The 23,399-nt window shown below is 36.6% G+C and overlaps 1 protein-coding gene across 30 annotated transcripts in view; it reads right to left on the bottom strand.

Moving 5' to 3' along the window:
• CLASP2 (cytoplasmic linker associated protein 2) overlaps positions 1–23,399 on the bottom strand; it is a 147,491-nt gene that overhangs the window by 57,651 nt on the left and 66,441 nt on the right. For all 30 annotated transcript variants that reach the window (XM_077178636.1, XM_054649938.2, XM_077178644.1 and 27 more), the window contains 8 exons: positions 15,697–15,776; positions 10,206–10,298; positions 9,408–9,553; positions 7,844–7,979; positions 4,647–4,717; positions 2,858–2,917; positions 1,657–1,734; positions 929–1,096 (listed from right to left, as the gene is read on the bottom strand). In XM_077178636.1, coding sequence (XP_077034751.1) covers positions 929–1,096; positions 1,657–1,734; positions 2,858–2,917; positions 4,647–4,717; positions 7,844–7,979; positions 9,408–9,553; positions 10,206–10,298; positions 15,697–15,776 — 832 coding nt within the window. The remainder of the gene's footprint in view (positions 1–928; positions 1,097–1,656; positions 1,735–2,857; positions 2,918–4,646; positions 4,718–7,843; positions 7,980–9,407; positions 9,554–10,205; positions 10,299–15,696; positions 15,777–23,399) is intronic.

The raw sequence follows: 23,399 nt of genomic DNA, 5'->3' as shown, positions 1-23,399 counted from the left end.
AATCTTTGAATAAACATTTGTGGAAAATGAAGTGCTGGCAATTGCTTGCATCACAGACAATTATTTTTTAAACAATTTTTTATAATTACAAGTATCATAGGAAAGATAAGGTAAACCTCTGGTATTTAAGGCATTAGCCAGAAAAAAAAAAAAATATTCCAATATGTGAGAAGCCGTCTTTGCCTTCAAGTAACAAGTGAGCAGACAAGCTCTCTGGTTTTGATAATGATGATTTGAAATATTTAAAGGTTGAAATACTTTGAGGAAGCTTTCCAGCATTTAAAGGTAAAAATCATCACATACTACTTCTACTACTACTTCACATTTTTGCTAAAAAGCCAGTAGATTTCTTTTACTATTGGTACCTAAGAAAACTTTAATTTATTCAGCTCAAGATTGTCTATGCATTTTAATACATCACTGACTGCAGCACAGACCCACCCTGTAGTAAGTGGCAGAGCTATGAAATACTGCTAATACATATTCAGTACTGTGAAGACAGGGAAAAAAACCCAAACCAATCTCCAACAAATCTCATTGTTGATGTTCTTTTCATGCTTGCCAGTGAAAAGAGATGATAAAGGAATTACACCATTATAGCTTTCCTAGACCTATTCAGCACATCATAATGCCGGACATCAATATAAACCTTGAAGATATTTTGGTGTTTAAAGCAGCTGTTAAGGAATGAATGTATGAATACAGCATCCTAATGTCCAGTTAAAGACTGACTGTACTTTGCACTTTGCTGGGGTAACACTGTCACATGACAAAACACCAGAAAAAAAATTTTTATTAAAAAAATTAGAAGTCACAAAATAAAACTGCAGCTTTTCTGTACTCAACAGGAATCTGGATAATTTGCTGCATTTGTTTCTCAAAACAAAAGTTTTGTTTCTTGGCTCAGAAACAGTGAAGTAACCCTTACTTGAGGCTCTCCTGTGAGCTGGAGGATGACCTGTCTGACTGAGGGAGAGATGCTATACTGCCAGAATTCTTCAAGTAGGTCTGAAGGCTTCTTTGATAGGGTGGCTCCAGAGAATTGTACAGAGTCTCAGCTTCACTAGGAAAGTGATTTCTAAGACCCAGATAAGCCCTGCAAAAAAGAATAACCACATGTAAATGCTCGGTGTTTTCTTTAAAGGGTGGAGTCAGGAAGTAAAGATTACAGAATGAACCACGGATGGGAGTGAAAGGAACTGAGAGTATGTAAAGCACACAGCAATGCTCATCAAGTCAGCTGCATGGACTGAATTAATCTTTTCAAAATAACTTAAGTCTATCCTCTGAATGTCTCACATTCACTCACCAGTTGTGTGGGGAAGCAAAAGGAATTGTTTTCTGGCCTTCTCAAAGTGCTGCAGTTGTTTAAAGACTTAATTAATGGGAGCAGAATGATTATGCAGCAGTATCAACCTTTCTAACTCTTCTTTCAGTGGAATCATCAAATGCTGCACAACTTCATTGACTGACTTAGCTTTGAGAATGTCTTTTGCAAAAGAAACTGGGTAGCAATTCAGGACAGAAAAACATCAATTTTCAAACAAAGTTGTTTGTAACTTCTTCAGCCATGGATAGCAGCTCACCTAGGATTAGAGCCTTCTATCACTCATTTAGCACATGCAATTTTTCAGAGCAAAATTAATCAAAACTCACTTTCTTGCCTCCACTCTTGCTTCTGCATCAGCATCATGAATACCCTTCTTGATTGTTTCAACCAAGACAGCTGCATGCCTAGAAGAAAGACATTCTTCATGCTATTTTGCTACTCCAAATTCTAAGCAGTAGCTTCACACTTTAATTAACATTTCACCAAGTAAAAAACAGCTGCAATGCTAGTTCTTTCCAAAATATGCAGTAAACAAACACTTAAGCACACTGATGACATAACTGTACCTTCTGTAAAGGTTTAGGTCAGCTTACTCCTTCAATCTAAAAGGATTTTAATCTACTTCTGACATTCACCCACCTATCACACTTAAAAAGTTATTTAAAAATACCTTTTATAAGACATCTGCCATCCTGAAATGGAAAACCTATTTCCACTGTTATATCAATAGTAGGAAAAGGGGAAAAATTAAGACTGTAAGTTTTCTTTCAGCTCTGCAAGCTTTTGGCATATGAGTTCTAAACCTGAATACAAGTTCAATGAACAGCAAAATACCCATCAGAACACAAACTTGTGAAGATAAACAAGTTTTAATTCAAGGTAAGTTTTGGGTGGGAGGATTGTTATTTGGGGGTTGGGGGAGAGGTAGTGGGTTTTATGGGTTTTTTTAGACACTTTGGCATAAATTATTTCCCTATTACTCCCCTTCTCAGGAGCACCCTGGGGAAGCAGCAATGTGACTGGAAGGAGCTGGATGAATTCTTCAGAGCCAGTTCTGGATGCCTTTTATTCTCTTTGCTCCTACCCTGTGTTTACAGTGACCAACCTGCAGAACTGATGAACGTACAGTTTTCCTATCTATCTGGAGAAGCCACAATGTGCCCTCACTCATTAGCACAAGAAGTCCTCCAGCCTAAGCCCACTTGCCCTCTTTCACAGCAAACACAGACTTCCCCCTGCCAGGAGAAAAGACAGTTGCTTACCTGTATATGCATTGCTCACAAGCAGGACAGGAGAGGCAGAGGGTAAGGAGAGGAGGCCACAGGAAGCCAAGGCTGGAACATACAGCTCTCCTTCCCCCTGGCACCTGAATTAGCTGCATGACCTGCTGTGCTAGAAAGGCTGTCTATGCCAGAAAGGCTGGCCAACACTGAACAACACAATCCAATTAAAGGATTCAACGACAATATTTCTGTCTTAAATTACATTAGCAGTTTATTTTAGGGGAAAAAGCATACTAGCCCATACCTTTCCAGTGAATGTGTTTGCCACTCTTGTAATAACAGGTCTAAAAATTCAAAGGAGCGCCTAAAAACACATAACCAAAGTCATAATTAAATACTCATTTCTCTAATGTGCTTGTGGAATAAACACTAACTTTACTCTCTCCCCCTGGGGGAAATAAATAAAATAAAATACCTTTATCTGTCAAATAAGGGCATTGGTCACCTTATTGGAAAGCTAAAATATTCTCTATATTAAGCAAACATGCAGGCTAACTAATTTTAAACTTCAAAATAACAGACATGGTTCAATTAACAATGTGCTGTTCAAGTCATGTTATTACACATACCCCATGCTAACTGTATTAGTCCCAAAATAACAGATATAAATTAATGAAGTTGAAAAATTTGTACCGAGTATAAAATCCTAACAATTTTAACAAATTGTATAAAATCCTAACAAAATTAAAAACATTTAAAAACCAATTAAAATATTAATAATCATTATGAACATAAAATTTTAATTTAAAATATTAATAATAAATACAATTATAATGTCTTTATCTATAATACAAACATAAGCTATTATATTACTATATAATTATATGTTGTATATTATATAATATGTAATTTTAATTTAAAAATATTGATAATAATTAAAAAATATTAACACTAACTTAAAAATATTAAAGACACAATATAGGATTTCTGTGGCGGTATACTTCTGTCCCAAACACTATTCCCATCCTTCCATCTGTCACTACTGAGTGTAGCATAAAGGAAAACATGAGACCATTAGCAGAGGGCTCTGCATATAGAAAGCACTGCAAAAGATTTTCTGGCACTGTACTAATGAAGATATCTAACTGTATTCATTATTAATTTGGGAATCTTGACAATTTAGCAAACTGCCAGTAGCAAAAGGCATACTTTTAAAAATTATGTCTGAAGCTAGATCCTGATGAAAAATAAAACTGACACAGATTAGGGAGGTGTAGATAATTTTCAAACATGTAGTGAACCTGACAGACTGAAACTCTCTTTTTTCTGGTTATTCAGCATTTTTGACCTGTTCTGGAGGGAAAAATTTGGTTTTTATTCCGCTCAAATCCTTTGGACATCGGCAAGGCGTGTCAAGAAACCCTGCAATGCTTTTCACTATTACAACCAATTTAGTGGTTTGCTGTCTTTCCAATGGAGACAACGCCTTCAGTGATGCTCACTAGATTGTGAACTGCAGTACCACAGCCACCTACAGTCTAATGTTCCTCAGTAAAAGCACTGCATGTGGAGGCACTGCAGCCCTGTGAACTGTTAAGCGGTCAAACCAGAAGCTGTGGCAGGTCAGTACAATCTGGGTTGAGGTAACACTTGCTCTGGATGCAAAAGCTGCTTAGACTCAAAGAAAGTAATTCAGATGCTCAAGTTGTTTCCTGCATACACACAGTGACATCGCTTTCAGGACTACTGTCGGTCCAGAAACAGCATTAACTGCTTTTGTGTGATTTGGTGCAGAAAATGACACTGTCAAAAAAAAAATCATTGTGTTCAAGCATCATGTTCTCAGAGAAAGCAACATGCTGGAGATGTAGCTGAGTTGCTGAACACCACAACACATGGATGCTCTGTGTCCTAAGGTAGCTGCCACTGTCTCAAGGCTGAAATTAAATTTTGCAGTTAGCAGTTCACTGGCTAACAGTTTTGTGTGTTCAGCATTTATGGCCACAAATTTTCTAATTTGTTAATTTTCAACATATGATAATCATATTTTAAAAAGCAACAGCTTTGGTAATTTTCATTTATAATGTACTCACCTTCTAACTGCAACTGATTTTGAGGTACAGTTGCTTGTTATTAAAGGTATGAGTCGTGGCACATGAGTATGCTGCCAAAAAAGGACACAGTAGTTAATGAGAAAAGCATTTTCCTGAATCCTGAATGTGTACTGTACTTATTAATTCAAACAGAATTAACACCATAATAAAAACTGCAATCATTTAAACTGCTTACCAAAACTAAATCATAGAATACTATTAAATGAAAGACTGCTGTTAGCATGTCAATTGAAAGAAAGCTATTTTCTTCCAAAAGGTCAAGCAGAAACCACTTCCAGTGCCATCAACAATAACATCATGATATGCAATACTTTGCTGTCAAAAGTAATATAAGAAGTTCAAAAGTAGCTGTCTCCTCAGAGGAGTTGAAAGCTGATGCTATTTTAGTTTTGCCATAGGAAAAAAAAGAAGTAATAGACATAGCTGTCTTAAAAGTCAGGGTTATAGAGCAAAAAGTGAATCAATGAATATGAAAATATAAGCATTCTTACAAGGATCAGTATGATTAGTACCACAAGGATCAAATATCCTTTAATGCAAAATATGTCAATAAAGTAATAAAAGCACTGACATATAAGCAAGCCTATATAGATAATCTATATGGAAACACCTGATGGGAGAAGAAAACTATTAAACTATGCATAAGATAAACTACATTCAACCCAAATGCATTACAGAATTCAGAATTAAAGCTGCCTTACTTCAGCTTTTCTTAACTAATTGTAGACACAAAGCATTACCATTTTAATTTCAAGTAAGAGTAATGTGGTTCAACAAATCTATTTTCAGTTAATTTCTTTAGTCCTTTCTTGATTAAATACCTACAGTAAACAGTCCCCAATACAGTGTGAAAGAGTAGGCTAATTTAAAAAAATCCAAGATCTTCAGAAGTACAGTATTGAAGAATTTAAACTCTCTCATGTATCACAGCTGCAGGATATAAACACACAAATCACAAAAAAATCAGAGATAATCATCGTTCACAGAGCACTGCCAATTTTAGGATTAGGAAGGAATTAATCAAAAATTCTGGAAGAGCCTAACAGTTATGTTTGTTTGTCCTGATATACTTTAAAAACAGTTTTAGGGGGTTTGTTTGTGTTTTGTATAGATTGAAAAGAAGCATATGACTTCCAGAAAGGGAAAAGGAACAAATCAGAGGTAAAAATAGTTTTTTACAGATGGAGAAACCTGTAAATTCAAGTTGTTTGGAGCTATCGATGTTGTAATTTCTAGAAAGTATTTTGCAAAGGAATCAAAGCCTTAGGCTTGCTTTAATTCTGTTTGTAACATGTGATACTTCATCTTCTGCTCCTTTGAGGATGTAATGATATGTGCTTCCTTGCAAACCACCTTGAAGATCAGTTGACAAACCTGAATCCCACCTCCTTCTGAGAAAGATTTCTGCCACCATGCCATCTCTCCATGATTCCCTCCCTGGCCCCCCACCTTTATTTTAATTGCCTTCCTGATGTACTAAGAGTCAAGAAAGAGAAATCGGACTACACTGTAAGAACTTCCTGGAGAAGAAACATGAAATCCAATGAAGGCACAAAGAAGAGATGAACCTCCTCAAGATCACTGGTATTATACAGCCTCCCTGTTTCTATGCAGACTCACTCTACAGCAATTACAAAGGAAAGCACCAGAATCTGAACTGGCTGTCACTGGATGCTGGTGGGAATTTCTGAGTAAAACACTGACTCCAAAAACTGCAGTAGCTAGGGTTCTAAATATTCAATCGATCAAAGACCCCCTGAGCAATACTCATTTCATCCAAAGGACAGAAGCCCAAACAGGCATGGGGGCTGCACTTCTTTCTGATATTTAATTCTGAAATCTGAATTTTCTGCTAAAAAACCTCACATATGCCATTTATTGGTTGAGTATTTGAACACTGTGGATAAGATTTTCTTGTTTTTATGCTTCAAATCCACTATGTTAAGTCACAGCTAAGAAGAACAGAAATTTAAACAAAATCAGGGCAACTATAGCTCTGTAAGCTTGTCTTCAAATGAACTAAACCAATAAAGCCAATTTAATGTAATTGGTGAATGTTTATAATTTCTTACATGCCTGAGCTTGTCTTTCACTACTGCAAATAGTATTGTTCTCTTGCAACTTTAATTATCCTGTGTAAGGTGTATTCCTTCCCTCTCAAGTCTGTGCCAACTCACAGTGGAGTGTAAGAGTCTGGGGAAAAAATACCAAGGGATTTTGGTATTTGGTATTTATTGGTCTTAGCCCAAGTGCTGATGCAAAGGTCATGCATGCAGAGGTCTCAGAGCACATTCTCAGAGGCACAGAGAGACAAAGCAATATACATTCTGAACCATACTGAAGATGGCAACAAAAGGTGTAAGTCATGAAATCTCTTAGGTTTTCCTACAGTGTACAAAATTAAAACCACCGATGAGATCACAGTAAATTGCAGTAAGTGCTTGGCATTAAGAATGCCACAACTTCTAATGCAGAAACTACAGGCAATCTCCCACATTATGTGAAACACAAAAGTAGCAGTACAAGTCCCAAACTCTAAATATCTTGCTTGAGACACCAGTCAGTAGATGCTCAAAGAACATTCAGTAGAAAACAGCTAGGACAGAGCACTCCTCTGTTCCATAGGCTATAGCTTTGGGGACTCAGCTTAGAAAGTTCTTGAACTTAAAAATTCAATTCTCTACTGGACTTTTCTTTCATGAACTTGTGCTTTCTGAACTGATCCAGGTATGTGTAGCCTCTTCAACATTTTATCATTAACTCCATGGTTCCAAATTTTTTTTGGAGGTGAGTGTATATGTAGAAAGAAATACCTTTGTTTTGTTGTTTGCACTATTTAAATTCTTACTAGTTTCTTAGCTACTAGCTTAACTTTGTCCAAGAAGGCAGTGAAAAGCAGTTACCCTTTGAAACACACTTGGTCTTTTTTCAATTAACACATTACAAAAAAATTCCAGAAACACAAAAACAGTAGCTGTTGGCACCTATTCTTCCATCTTTACTACAACAATGCTGCCAATTGGTTTCAACAATATGTAGTATTTGTCCACCCATGAGAAACATTACTCCTCTGTTAAAGAATGATTTAAAAACCTATATTTCAGTGTAGCTGTTATCTCTGCCAACAGCCACAACCTGAAAATTCCTAGCAGGCGAAGTGAGACTGGAACACCTACCCGAATGATGAACCTGATGGCTGCACACCCAGAGGTTGCCATCACTTTGGCGCTGTTGGGAACCAGGTTAAAAAGAGTAGGCACAATTGCTTCAGCGCCATGGTCAAACTTGTTTCCCAGAACAGTTGAAAGGTGGCTGTTTAGAGGAAACATAAATTAATTATTAATTTCTTAGTCTTAAAAAACATTAATAACTTTGCTTCATAATGAAAAACCAAGTACTACAACTGGAAAGCCTAAATTTTCATGTCCAAATAAAGTATCACTGTATTTCTTTTTTTTAACAGACTTTGAGATGTATAAATCTAAAATTTTAAATAAATTATTGAGATTTTTTTTTTCCTTTTGAATGCAGGCAAAACTACTGAACTCACCACAATCAGCCAGCCATAAGATTTGACTCCCTTGTCTATTAAAGGTTAGGTTTTCAGTTTTAACAAATATTAAAACACATGTCACACACAGTAATTTAACTGTCCATTGGTGACAACAAATGCTTCTTTCATGCAGAAAGACTACATAAAAAAGGATTTGCCAGCAGCAAATGACACATCAAATATATCAAAGTTTTAGGGATCAAGGAGAATTCCAGGTTGTTAGGCCTGCATGAGAATATTTGCAGAGTACTTTTAAACTGCTCCTGACTTCATGTTAGGAAAGGTTATTACAATTTTCTCAAAGTCTCAATTTCCTTGGAAAGGGCAGTTGTATGCTTCAGCATTTCTCCTCAGTCTGTTCAAACAGGAAACCAGAATAGCAAGGGTTAACTCCATGGTGGTCCTGTTTCAGATGGTCACTGAAAATCAGTGGTTACACTAATGTCTTTCCAGAGGATAAAAAAGTCATGGAAAACATGAAAATGGGAAAGACTGTTCTGGTTTTCCTCTCTGCCCTTGAATTTAAAGGAGTTCACGAGATGCTAATGGTGAAGACTTTATTTCAGTTTAGCCACAGCTTCTAAAATTATCACGGTCATCTGTCTCTTGCCCAGAGAGACAACCCTGGAAGTGTTCAAGGCTAGGCTGGATGGGGCTTTGAGCAACCTGGTCCTGTGCAAGGTGTCCCTGCACTGCCAACGGGGTTGGAACTAGATGATCTTTAAGGCCCCTTCAAACCCAAACCAATTCCATGATTTCCTGAGAGGTATTACCTCAGCAAAATGCTCTATGTTCAAACCACTACAGCATTATCCGCATCGTCTTTACAAGCAGTGCCACTGAAGCGCTGTGCCAATCACCCAAGCATAAGTGATCCTAAGATAAGACCCCAATATCATTCACAGCAGTTTGCATTAACCTGCACTAATGATAGCTTGGCAATGGTGGTAACTGGTTATTCACATACAATTCATTATAGGATTATCAGCTATGTGTATCCCCTCAGAGAACAAATTCCTTTAAGCATTTCTTATCCTCTGTGGTTTCAGATCCTGACCTGACTCTATCAGTCACAGAGCACAGCAGCCCAACAAGAGAACCTCTCCTGGGACACTGGTAAAGCACCTCTAAGCCAAGCCCACAGCAGCATCTAGCAAGGTGCCCAAAGGCACAGGAGCTGTACTTACGCTACAGTAATGCAGGCTTCTCTGACCACCTGGGATCTGAGATCCTTGGCTGACAGCTTGAAAGCACCATCCAACAGCCGCAAATGCTGGAAAAACCCATCGTACTGTGCAGCTCCAGCAACGAGCAAGGAACGAACCTTCTTCAGCTAAAAAATCAACACAGTGGGGTTAGGACACTGCCAATATGCATTTCAAAACAAAAGAAAAAGGAACAGCTTCACTATGCAAAAATACATGTTAGCATGTCTTTAAAGCAAAATCTTCAAAATATATGGTGGCAATTAAAAAGAACTGTGAAAAATTTATATTAAGCTTTAGAGGTAAAAAAAAAAAAATAATCCAGAATACAAATACACAAACACATAATTCCATTCACATACCTGTTTATAAGCATTAAGATGCCATAAACCTGATTAAAAAATATAAATGGTACATAGACACAAAAATTTTAACCCTGTGAGTGGAACTTTTCATAGCTGCACACAAGAGATGTTGTGTGCAGTTAAATGCTAGCAGTTAACCTGTAGAATATGCAACTTTATATAAATGCCAAACTTAAACATCTTTGATGGCTTTTAGAAAAGTTTCCACTGAAATGTCAGCAAAAATGCATTTGAGACTTAAAAAAATACTCAAACTTAGTCGGTATAGAGAAATTCAAAGTGTAAAAATTAAGATGAGAATTTCTTTCATTACATGGAATGCAATGACTTTAGGAAAAAAAAATTTTAGAATATCTGACTGTCTGTGCTTTATGAAATGCACCCACCCAAGCCTAAAATGAGGTAAAAAGTTTACCGCATTAGTTCGCTGATCCCAATCATGTTTGTCATCTGAGAGAATTTCCCTGATTTTGTTCAACGTTTCTTCAAGTTCTCGACTAGAATAAATCTGAAGTATGAAAAATAAATAATAAAAAAAAAACAAACAGGAAGTTCATATTGTTAATATCCCAGGTAATGTGATGAAGAAAAATAGCTTGAGAAGAGTGAAAATACAACTCTAATTCCACAAATCTTACCCCCAAAGTTCCAGAGATCTGTGTAAGAGTTATAAATGGGCATTTTAAGACCAATCTGTAAGGATATCACTAAGTAATGAATATTCATTACTTAGTGATATCTTTAAAAAAAAAGGCTGAAGAAGCAACATTTTCCTTTCAGCATTTTCCTTTCCTTTTAGCTCATCACAAAGATTTTACCCTTCACCTTTATGATAAGATAATCATAGCCACAATTCCATTAACTCCACTTAAAAAAATAAATAATGCAATAGGAGCAGAGGTTTTAGACAATCTGCTGCAATACTACTAAAACTCAGTTTCATTTTCATACTCTGATAATGAAACTCAACCAACATTTCAATTCATTGCAACTCTTTTGGAGCTGGGACTCTCTAAGGAACTAACTGGGGTGTGAGAACACTAAAATGAAAATTTGTCTGAAAAATTAAATTAAAAGGCTTCTACAGCTTCTCTATGTATTGCTACTTTAAGACTAACATTTATTAACTTATACAGTCAGTAAATAAATATAAGGACCTCTAGTCAAAATTCTCACTATACAGTAAGACCACCAATATTGAAGCCTGAACAATCTAATCATGCAACAGTCACTATTTGGTTATAAATGCATTAATGTCTTTATTGAACTGTACATGTATAAGAACAGATTTTTAAAGAAGAAAGGAATAAAAAACCTACTCATGAAAAAATATTATTTTTCAATTAACTGATTTCCCCCCTTCTATTTTCCTAGACATAACTCAAAGGAAGCTTTTTTCTGTTTCCACTGCATACACAAAATTTAATGTTCTTTCTCCCTTCAGATTGAGAACAAGTGTAAGAGAATATGAAGCAAATTACTAAACAGAAAGCTAATCTGGCCAGGGTTTCATTTTTTTGGTGTTTTTTTTTGTTTTGTTTTTTTTTTTTTTTTTAAAGTATCTTCAGGCTAACATTTCCAGTTTTTCAGATCAGGAGTTTTTTTATGTAAACCCATTAGGCAAAATTCACTGGCCCATACACAAGCCCATACCAGACACCACCTGAGACACCTCCAAGCCATGGGGCTCGCAGATGTGGGTCAGGACTTCAAGGAAACTCACACTTTTCTACAGTGAAAGCTGGACACCAGCATGATAACTTATGTAGCACCTAAACAGCAGGGCCTGAAGCTCTCTCATTATTTAAGACATAGTTTTTGTATGTGCAAGAGCACACAGAGGAAATGAGGGCCAGTGGTTAGGACACCTTGTTTTGCAGAGATTGGTTAAGAGCTCTGTCTCTGGAACACACTGTTCTAGTACATATATATGCATCTTTGATCATCATTAAAATGATGATCTTCTGTTCTGCAGTTATGCTGAATGATATTTTCTTTAAAATATCTTAATTTCCCAGGCATCTTCAAATTACTGTAAGGGTTATTCCAAATGCGGTCTAGTTTTCCTGTTTCTGGAGCATCAAATTATTTTAACTTACAAAAGATATGGAATCTTAACTCTATTGACATCCACTCTTTTCCCAACACTTTAACAGAATATGGTTATGAAGGTATGCATATTTCATGCTGAAATATGGAGGAGGTGAAAGACATCACAGCTCTGAAACACCTTCATACTGGATTTCCAGAATAAACAGGGTAGGAACCTTTTCAGAAACAGATTACTCAGTACGCCCAGACCAGCTTCACTGTAAGGTGGAAAACAATTTCTGAATATACTTTACCAACAAAAGTGAGATTTTTATTACCATGCAGCTGTGTGAGCTCTTCCAGGATACACTGTGGAAGCAGCTTTGCACTTCTATACAGGAGACATGACTGCATCCATAAAAACCAGAAAGCTATTCCTCATGATTACTGTTTCCTTCACTGGAAGTCACTAAATATCTGATGTATAACTTACTTAAAATGAAGAAATGACTTAATGAAAAAAATTGGGTCCAAGTGTAAGATACTTTCTACTCCACCGCCCACAAAACCTGAGTTCTGTATCACCATTTCAGATATTTGTGTATACTGGTAGCCTATTAATAGTTGTTAAACAACCCTAGTTTATTCTAACACTAATTCTCTAAGTACCATATTCTTAAAAAAAAAAAAAGTATTGTGTGTCTCAGTAAGCTTTTTAATCAAAATTTATTTCCATTCTGAAAGAAATTTTTTATTTTTATTTGAAAGTGTAAAGGTCTGGTCACTGGTTAACTCAAGATGAAGTTTCATATTACAGTGACACTTCACACCATCAGAATTCATGACATGATTCAACCTCCTCAGAATCTCCCTTTACCATAACTCTCTCTTTGACCTGTCTCCTGCTCAGTTCAGACCTTTAATACACAGAAAGCTCATCCTACAAGAGGAGAGGCAAGATTTTCTTTGCCAACTCAGCATTTCTCAGCATCACTCAGCTTTGTGAATTTATCACAAAGCAAGGTGCAACAAGAATGGAAGCAGGATGATGCCTTTTGGTGGCATCTGAGGACTGTTCAATGCACACTCAAACCCCAGTCTGAAGTCCTGGTCAAGGTACAAAAAACCTTTTGCAAGCTGTTTCATTAAGCAAATCCAGAAAATATAACTTTTTTGCTGTCAGCCTCTGTGTCATAAGAGACCATGTTGTACAGTATAGTTATTGCTGAAAGACTAAAACCTGCTGGGCACCAGGCAAACACAGAAGCAACTGTGCAATGGGTTAATGTCCATCCCATTAGCATTTCCAGGCAAGGAATTGAATTTTTTCTTTAATTACCTGGCACAAACAGAACTGAACTTAGGAATATTCAAATTGGCATTGCAGTGTAGAATTTAATAAGTGGTATAATTTTATTTTGTCATGAAATTAAAACCATAATTCCACTGAAAAATCCTGTATTTTCAACGTTATACATGCCTACCTTAATTTCACAGGAATAAAAAGTAATATTCTAATAATTTCTTTTCTCCCTGCCCTCAATTAATTACACTTTTAGGAGGCCTCAATTAATTACACTTTTAAGATGAAACTATGTGTTCAGCCAATGACATAATGTATTTTTTGCTCACAAGTTCCCACATCAGACTTTATAAAAAGAACTGAACTTCTTTCAAACAAATTTTAGCTATTAATGGGAGTTATTCCTAATAATCTGAACACAGAATTTTCTTCTGTTTCAGCAAAGGCTTAAGCTGTAAAAACAGGGCGGTTGTAACCTTGAATATGAGTGCACAATGATGTCACTACAGTACTTTTTAGCACACAGATCCATGAGACTACATCTAAAATCACCCATCTTGTTCATAAACTGCTGCTATCCATTAGAGGGCAACATAAACACACCTCATTAAAGGCAACTGTAACATCAAAGACAGAAAAATTAAAAGATCAAACACAAGTAGGAATAATAACTGTACAGATGGAAAGTATTTTCAATATGGGGATTTAAAAACTGGGTACAGGTAAACAACATGACATTCCTAAAAAAAGATGAGCAATCATATGAACAGCTTACTGGAAAGACAGATCTGTCATTGGAGACTTTTAAGGATGATTTAAAACATACCTACAGATTAAGTAATCTCAATTTATTTGACTAATTCAAATGCACTTAATCTTGATCCAGAATTTAATCTGGTTTTTCTTTCTTACTTTCATTGAAGCCACTACTCAAACCCATAAATGTAATGAAAACAGAAAAGACACAGGAATGGGCCCAGTAACATCCAAACAACTCTCTCTCCTCAGGCTGTCCTATGCTTTTAGAATAATTATTGGTAAACTACCAATATTTGTAGGTCATAAACATTCTTTCTTCACAAGTCTAACAGAAATTTCCCACTTCCTTAACAATTAACATGGCTGCAAAACATGAAATCTGCTTTGTTTTTTTTTTTCTGAAAGATCAGAGACTGTCCACGACCAGAAGCAGGAAGTTGGCAAGGAAGTCATTATTCCTAAGGACACTAAAAAAAAATGTTTTTTTCTTGTGTGCTCATCCATGCAACAAATAGGTAATTTTGGAGTCAGCCACACATTTCTCTCCTGCCTCCTCACCTCAGCTTGAGGGAGATTAGTAAAGACAAATGGCTTTCTCCTCTATCTCCTGCAGTTTAGAGAATGACCTGCCTTCCTAGGCCATTGAGCAGTCAGACAGAAAATAACATGTGTTGGTCTGTGTCCTGTGGTCACCCCAGTTTTGTTCCTGCAGTGTTACCAACCAGCCTGAGTAATCAGAGAACTCTGTGTGGGACTCTGTCCTTGGGACTGCACACACTAAGGCACTGAACTATAAGCATCACATTCTCTGTTTTGTGGAACATGGCTCTGTTCAACATAACAGGGATAAACAATATTAAGAGCTGCATGTTTTTATCCTCCGAAGAATTCTTAACAGTCGGAAGAGGCAGAGATACATAAAGCTCTTACAGTGTTAGACAAAGACTTCCTTGATGTGACAGGGATCATGGAGATTGAGGGCTCCCTCATGAAAGCAGACAGTATTGCTGCCTGCAGAAGCAGATCTAACAAATAACTATGCTTGGGAAATAAAAATAGAACAAAAGTACATATCAGGAAAGGGGAGTCTTACAAAATCCTTCTGTCATTTGGCAACTATGGCTTACTGAGATTTTGGTTGTGTTCCACACCTCAGCTCCTCAAGGAAAACTTAGTCAAAATAGCCCTCGTACACTACACACATATTAAATGACTCAACTATGTGAAAGTATCAAATACATGCAATTCCCACACTAAAAGAATAGAAATTCAAATCTGATCTTCTTAATTAAGAACTCAGAATCCAACAAGTTCATTAGTATGAAAATAAGGCACTAGAATAATTTTTTAAAGTATTACTAGAATAAGGACATGTATACCAGACACACATCATTACAATTCAGGCAAATTTGAAAATACAATTCTTGCTGTTTAAATTATTTGCCTATATTATTATTACTTGATTATGCCTTGAAATTTTAGCCCCAAACTTTCCAAACATCATGGTAATCTTTTTCTTACTAAAACATCCAATTACTTTCCCTGAAAAAGTTTGAGAAAAGTAATAAGGCATTTTAGCCAAAACACAATGTGGTAATAATTAGTAGGAGAGTAAAAAAAAAGTGGCACTTTTTTTGGTAACTCCTGGGAAAATATGAAGAGCTTTCCATGGAGACTCTAAGGTCAGACAGAGGGAAAAGTAATGATGCTTGCTTAGAACAATATAAAATTATGTAAATTTAAAAAGCAGGTTAACCCATTATTGCAAATAACATATTTCTGAAGACAAACATGAATATACACAGCATCTTACCTGTACAGTAGGAACATCTGTAAATGCCTTAATAAAATCATCTTCATCCACAGCTCCAGCTCCCCCTTCTTTAGAGGAACCTAAATAAACATAAAATACTGTTAAATAGGATGTAATATACATCAAGGTTTGAAATCTCTTACAACCATCTTTCACCATACCTACTTTCAAACATTTAATATATTTTACAAAAATGCTGCATTTTTGTGCAGAATTGTACATTGTGTGTAGAATCACAAGACTTTGAATTCTGACTTCACCACAAGAAAATAAATGACCTTTTTTTACCCCAAATGAGCAATTCCAAGTAATTTCCAATTTGACAACTTTAATGGTGCAATAATTTTTATTTTTGTGTCTAACTGGAAACATGTTTTATATAACAATCCTCTAGCAGCAGTTTGCATTTGATTCTGAGACCCTCACAATAAAAATGTTCTAAAATAAAGCCCCAAATTTCAAATTATTTACCAGAGCAAGAGCTATTTATCACTAAATGGAATTCCTCAGGATGAATTTTCATCTTAACATATGTGCCTTAAGTAATCAACCCTAAAAGTCTGGGGGTTGATTTTTGTCTTTTCCAGTATGCTCACATGAAGCTAAGAAGTGTGAGGCACATTTCTTAGTCTTAAGGTTACAAGATCTTCAGCCACAAAAAAAAAGACACAGTGAGGAGAATTTGCACTGGAGCAAAATCTGAACTTCAGTGACCTTATTTTCAGACCACTCATGATGGAACTATTTTCACATGACAGCCAAAGATGCCCAGCAGAAGGACCAGGGAAGAATACTGACAGGTAACTTGCTGGTTTCACACTGGTATACCTTGCAAATTTTATTAACATCTTGTCTTAGAAGCTAAGACAACTCTAAGCAAGAAAACTACCTGAAAACAATGTCTGGATTTTGCTCTCCTGAAAAAACTCAGTTTATCAAGAAAGCCCCCTTTTTAAAGAAATGAGCTCAAGTTTGCTATCAAATCAAAGGTCATCAAATCCAGGCTATGCTACAAGTCTAGAACTCCAAGCACAAGGTGAAGCTTGGCAGAATCTTTAAGTATCTTCAATAATTGCATCAGGAAGGTAATATGACAAAACATATTAACCACATGGAATCAGTCCTGTTGAACATTTCCTTTCTGAAAGGAAAAACATAATCTGTCATAGCAAATGAGCATTTGGGAACAAGTGCCTCTTTCAGAGTGAGGCCTACAGGGTAGATGGCAGAATGTCCTTCCTAACTGGCAGAATGAAATAGAGGCATCACACAGAGAAGACAAATATTTCACTAACTACAGAACAAATAAAAACCATTAAAAAAAAGCATTTAAGAGGCTGAATGGTCAACCAAGAAAAAAAAGCCAGGAATTCTTGATGAATCAAAATTTTGGTGGCTGCACTCTAAGAGCCATGGTTTACAGTCCCTGATCTCTTAAGTCTAGTGAAGGAAATTATGCCTGCTGTCTTTGTATACATGTCCAGTTTGGAAGCACGAGGGTGCACTACTTCTACAAATTTGGTGGCAAACTTACTAGATCTCAACACTGCTGTGCAGAACAAGAGCTCTCATATATCTTTGTGGCTCATTAGTGTAAAAACACAGAACCTGAACACAGTACCTGCAGTATGATATAGGAATATCTAATAGATTTTGAGTGCCTTAGCTCAAGGATGCTGCAAAGAGATGCTGTACACAACACATTTCAATGTGTGTATCTCCAACACCATCTGTCACAACTGCCAGCGGCAGCCAGAAGAGCAAAAAGAAATTATAACCACCTATTTCTTCTCCTTCCAGAGAGTAGAGGGAACAAACCCTTCCATAAAGTTAATGACTATTTGACCAGCTAAAAAAAAAATGAAGAGAGAAAGATTCATTTACACCCAGAACACACCCTTCTGCCACACAAACTTCTACAGCTCTTCAAAGGGAGAATATCCTTGTCAGAGCAGAATTTTGTGGAGAGACACCTTGAAAGCAATAATTTGGCCCAGAGGCACCACATTAAAGTAGGTGGTACAAACAGCTGCTTCGATGCTCAGATCATAACCTCATTTGTTTGGCCATAAATACTCTGACATTTAAATCTCATGGAAACAAAATAGAGTCAATATACAATACCTACTCATGAAAAGTAAATAGAAAAGTAAGGTTATAAAAGTTCTGTATTATTATTCAATTACATAAATACACAAATACCTATGCTAACACAGGGCAAAAAGTACTTTGCATTCCCATCCTTTACTTACCAATTTTTTTTTCTAGGGAATGAACTACAGAAACATTACAAATTGACACATATAGGCCATGAACACAAAAATATAGAAAAATGTTTGGGTTGCAAGTCTTTCTAGCTCACTGCTGTACGTCATAAAGATTAAAAGAAGATGAAGTTGCCCTTGCTAAGTAAGTACATGCTGTCACCTTCAGTCCACCCTAAAGTATCACTTTTAAAATTAGGAAACAGCATGTATTACATGACAGGTATTTCTAACACCTGAACATCATCTAGTAGTGCCTCCTGAGGATTAAGGAAAATCCTTTATCCAAAGAATAACAATTTTTTACTTCAAAAAGAGAAAGAAGAGGGACAGACTACTATTTAAAATCCATTTGACATAGTCCAGACACAGAGAACTCTCCATCTTCCTGAGTTTTAACAACTAGTTCACATCTACAATCCAATTTTCTTTCTCCAAAAGTTGTTTTATTATCTTGTTGACTGGTAAAAAAAAAAAATATGGTTCAAAGTTATCTGTAAACCACATTTCACTTCTATTTCACTGATCCTTCTCCTCAACTACATGATGGCATATGCATACCAGAACAAAGTATGAAGTAACTTTTCTTCATATAGTATAGAAGTCAAAAGTCCACACTGCTTAAAGAGGAAAAATACTGTTCAATTTTTCCCTTTCCCTTTTAATCTCTCTGTAAGTATTTTTACCAAGTCTGTTTACCAAGTCACTGTTTCTGTAGAGACAATCAAAAAATGACAGAACTCCACCTGCTGTTTCCCAATTCAGGAGAAACTATTTTACTGTGCTCACAAGATACATAACAGTCATACACATGCAGATGCCTTCAAAGGATCTCTCATGCTTTTGTAAGGCTTGACTCTCCTCCACAAAAGCAACACCAGAGCTTTACTAAATTCTCAATTTCAGACAGTGCTGCCTCCAGACCCCAAACTGATATATCTGACAGAGCACACATATAAGCTGTTTTGTTGCTTACCTTCTCAGACCAAGGTTGTGATTACAAATTTCTTGTATCTCTCTCTAGTATTAATTCCTTCCACTGAACAGTGCATGTTCAAGGCTCCCCAGGGAACACACAGTCCTTTGACCAAATAGGGACAAGTTCAGCTACCACGTTCCTAAAGGCAAGAATACTATAAACAATTCTAGGGGGCTTTAACCCCACTGCATTTTTAACATCTTTAAGTGCAGCTAAAATTCAGAGCCACATCAGCTGGGTAATTATATTACCCTGTCTTTGGACTTAAATCCAACTGAGCTTTTTTTTTCAGCTGAGACCGAGAAGAAAAAATTCTCTCGTGGAGAGGAATAAAAATACATGCAAGACATTTATCCACATTGTTTGTTAGTTTTCATTCCTAACCTTTACTTTTTCTTATCCTTCAAGCCTTTTAGTTAGATGAACTCCCATAGAGCCCTGGAAGCCTCAGTTCCACTTCAGGAAGCTGGTGAGGATATACCAAACATAACAGACAGACTTGAAATGGAAGCATATCACAGCACCTGAAGCCCCTCTCAGTTTTACAGTGGAGTGGTGGGGGTTTGATAGGTTTCTCTTTTTTGTGTGTGCATTTTCAGGTTTGTTTTGTTTTTTAAACTGAAGCTCAATGAGTCTAGAAATGGAGGTAAAAAAAAAAAATCCCTCACTTCCTGCAGACTGCTAAAGAGATGACACTTTCATGAGTAATACTTAAAGGTTTCTAACACTTTGCAAGGCCCTAGGAGTCTTTTTTTGGAAGACAGTTTATTGCAGTCATAAGGCTGAGTTCAGCACTGGGAATAACTCAACACCAGAAAGGGTACTGTATGCAAGCAAGGGAACTACCCAGTCTTTTGTGAAATCAATTTTTTCACCCAGGAGTTAATTCCTGTGGTTGAGTTCTTTCCCTCTTCAGACTAAAACACTTGAAATACTTCCAATATATCACAGCTTTGGAATGTTCACTTGCTTTATGGCCTTGATGCTCTCCCCAGTATTATCTACAAATCTGTACATCATGAGATGACAAAACAATATGGAAAAACAAAGATGCTGATGTGATTTTGCACTTGTATTCCTGTTTTGAAAAAGAGAACTGCTCATTCAAAGCATGTCTAACTGTTAAATAAAGTATACAAGTGCTGGCTTAAAAGTACAAAAAAATTTGTTCCATTTTTATTTCGTAGCAGGCCTTTACTAGTCAAATTATTTTTTTTCTACTTTCATAAGTCTTTTGACAAAAATGTCAAACAAAAAATTTCCCTGTGAAAAAAGGGAATTCCAGGGTATAGACACTTAGGAGTAACAAATACCCAAAAGCAGTTTCACTTTTTGTTCCTAAATCGTTTTCTCAAAATGTTTCCCTTAAAAAATTTAACTATTTTCTGATACAACATGCATCTCAATTTAACATTAGTAAACTCTGAAAGGGATACTGTTTCTCAGATTTCTTTTATCCCTCAGAAAACTCTAACTGTAGGCAATAATTATCTTACTTAAAAATACCTACAGTAAAATGATGGGGAGTACATTTTTTTTTCTTTCTGAAATACGACAAAATGTTTTGCCTTTGTCTCACCTAGTTCAAAAGCTTCATTTCTTACCTATCAGAGACTGAAGCAAAAGATGCAGTTCATTCTGAACTGAAAGAAAAAATTACTGTTACCCTTTTGGCTTTGTAGGTTAATCAACAATCAGCTGTAAATTAGGAACAGACAGCAGCTTCAGCTCTGCGTGGGATAAATGGCCAGGATAAGCTCAAGTACTTACTCAGCTTTTCATATAATAGGTTAACTGGCAACTCCCACTCACTCCTACTGACCTCTCTCACTCCAGCACTGGTACAGCTGAACACTAAGTCACTACAGGGAGGGGCTAAACCAAGAATAAAATAAACTGGCCAAGATGAATAGTTTCACTAAGCAAGTTCCCTAGTCTGCCTCACTGTGGGGCCATACAAACACCAAGGCAGCACAATCCAGCAGCTGACTCAGGATACAAATGAGTTAGACAAGGAAGGAAATTAGACCAGGCAGTAAAAAAGTACAGCTGCTGAAAGTCTAAGTATAGGCTGAGGGGAATAGAGCAATACTTAAACAAAATGAACTCAAGGAAGGACAACTGCAGAAGCTACATGGTGAAATGGACAGAGTCTCTCACAAGACAGGGAGTGGATCTAAGGAAACTGCTGACACCAAACAAAGATAAACAAACAAGCCAGTGCACACACACAAACTATAAATAATAGATCACAACAACCCTATCAACGATGAAGGCACAAAACCTAATTGTTTCTTCAGCATGGTACTTGCAATAATAACCACATTCTGTTCCCAGCCATAGTGGGCAGATGTTGCAAAGGTCATATTTAATTCTTTGAATGTGCATTCTGTTGTCTGTTAGTCTCTGTAACTGGGATTTTTCCTGAATCTTCTGTAGCTCTCAGTCTTTGCAACATCTACTTGTTTATCCTTGGGTCAGGCCTTATAATTTACTTTTAAAGTGGTATCTGTTGGGGGCCAGGGAAGGAAATTCCAGTGCTTCATGATCTGAATTACAACCTCTGAGATGGCAAGGGTGACTTTTAAGGCAATGACTGTGATACTACCCTCTTGTACAGACCGATCTCAATCTCAGTAACTCATAACTTTATCTTTCCAGGTATCATAAGATTACAAAAATAGTCTAGAATAGCATCTTTCCATAAGTCTGGTTCTGTAAAACAGGAACCTAATGTTCAGAAAATTGGATGGAGACTGAGAAGTTTTGAAATTTCCCTTCAGGTTTTAAACTACTGAGTTAGCTAAAGCTATCTGATATACTGTGCATAGAGACCTTGTTGTATTAACACATTCTAACATTCTAAATGTTCTTATTTACATGTTTCAAAAACTGATCTGTGAACTTCAACTGACAAACCTATATAAAACCTCTCATAAAACTACCAAATAAGTATTCTTCAGTCTCAAGTATCTGCATGAAGCACAAAGGTGTTCTTTCATCTTCAGGTGAGTGACAGTCACTTAGTATATAGATGCTTTCAGTTTGCCTTAGGTCAGGAAAACATTTGAGAGCAACAAAGAAGCAGCAGTTGCTCAAGTAAAAACCACTTGGACCAACATTAGACAAGATTATTTTTTTAAACAAGAACGATAGTTTCAGATAGTTACTCTTGTAAATCCTACAGGATGGATATAATTAGACCAACTTAGATAAAATTATGTTAGTTTAAGTAACTTATACTGTCAGCATCACTTACTGGCTTTGCTATACAAGTTAAGAAACAGATCATGCTGCTAATCGCCACAACTCTGCCAATAAAGCTTTGGGGAAGACTAAACTATGAAGAGCTGCAGAGATCCTAGCTTAGATAGAAGTTTTCATCACTAAATTTCTGGTGCCTTGTGTCCATTTCCTGAGAGAGCAGCATCTGATCTGCAAACAAGTAATTCCCCATTCTCCAAAACCTCTCTGTTATTATAAACTTTTGCAAGCACACACCTTGCCTACCAGAGAAACCTCTCAAATAGAACTTCACTGGGAGATTAACTTACTGGGTTGCTCAACACATTTGTCTTATGGTAGTTATTATCTGCATATAGGGAAACAGGAGAGTGAGAGAACAGCAAAAGGAACCTGTACCTGTCCCATGGGCCACTGCAGTTCATGATTCAGTAACTTAGCCTAAAATGCCTCTGACTGAAGCTGAACTGCCTTTGACAAAGACACCCAGGTAGGCAACTAGTATCAGCAAACCCGTTCAGTTGTTCCAACACAAGCCACCAGAGTTTTTGAAATGAATTTCAGAAAAATGTTTTTAAATCATCAGATCTAAAAATCCAAAAGAACCTTTTATTTTTCCCCCAGCATCTCCACTGGCAAAGCCTTTCTGTTGTTTTTAACCAGCTTAGAAAATAATTCAAGTGACTAAGCAGAACAGAAAAGCATTCACTATAAAGCCCACTTTAAGGAAACTGACAGATGAATTCTGTCATGTTCAGCCCCAGTGACTGACACTCACTCTGTACTGACTTGTCCACCCCACTTCCTCCAATGCCAAAAGTCATCATCCCTGAGGCACCGAGAAAGTCATTCAAACTGGAATAGCAGCATAAACTGAACAAAACAGCACAGTATCTTGAAATACTTTTACAATACCTTGTATTCCTTACTTTATCTGCCTATGTTAGAAATTTGGCAGACAGTAGAAGTAGAGAACTTCCCAAAACAGCCCACCTGTACTGCGCCTGTTCCATTAAAACATTCCTCTTACATGCCAGAGACATTGCTCATGAAGTGAGTGTGCTGTCACTGAGGGCTGAGATGCTAAGCAGATCTCTCCATACAATTATACACCCCATGAGAGAACAGGAGCAGGAGGGACAAGCAGAAATTAGAAGCGAGCTGCACTTACAAGGAAGAAAGTGGTGCCAGATTTTCAACTATTAGGATAGCACATC

This window comes from Agelaius phoeniceus, chromosome 1 (assembly GCF_051311805.1).
Source record: "Agelaius phoeniceus isolate bAgePho1 chromosome 1, bAgePho1.hap1, whole genome shotgun sequence".
NCBI classification, from domain to species: domain Eukaryota; kingdom Metazoa; phylum Chordata; class Aves; order Passeriformes; family Icteridae; genus Agelaius; species Agelaius phoeniceus.
The sequence above is the reverse complement of the archived record's forward strand: the minus strand, read 5'-3'. Positions and strand labels throughout refer to the sequence as shown.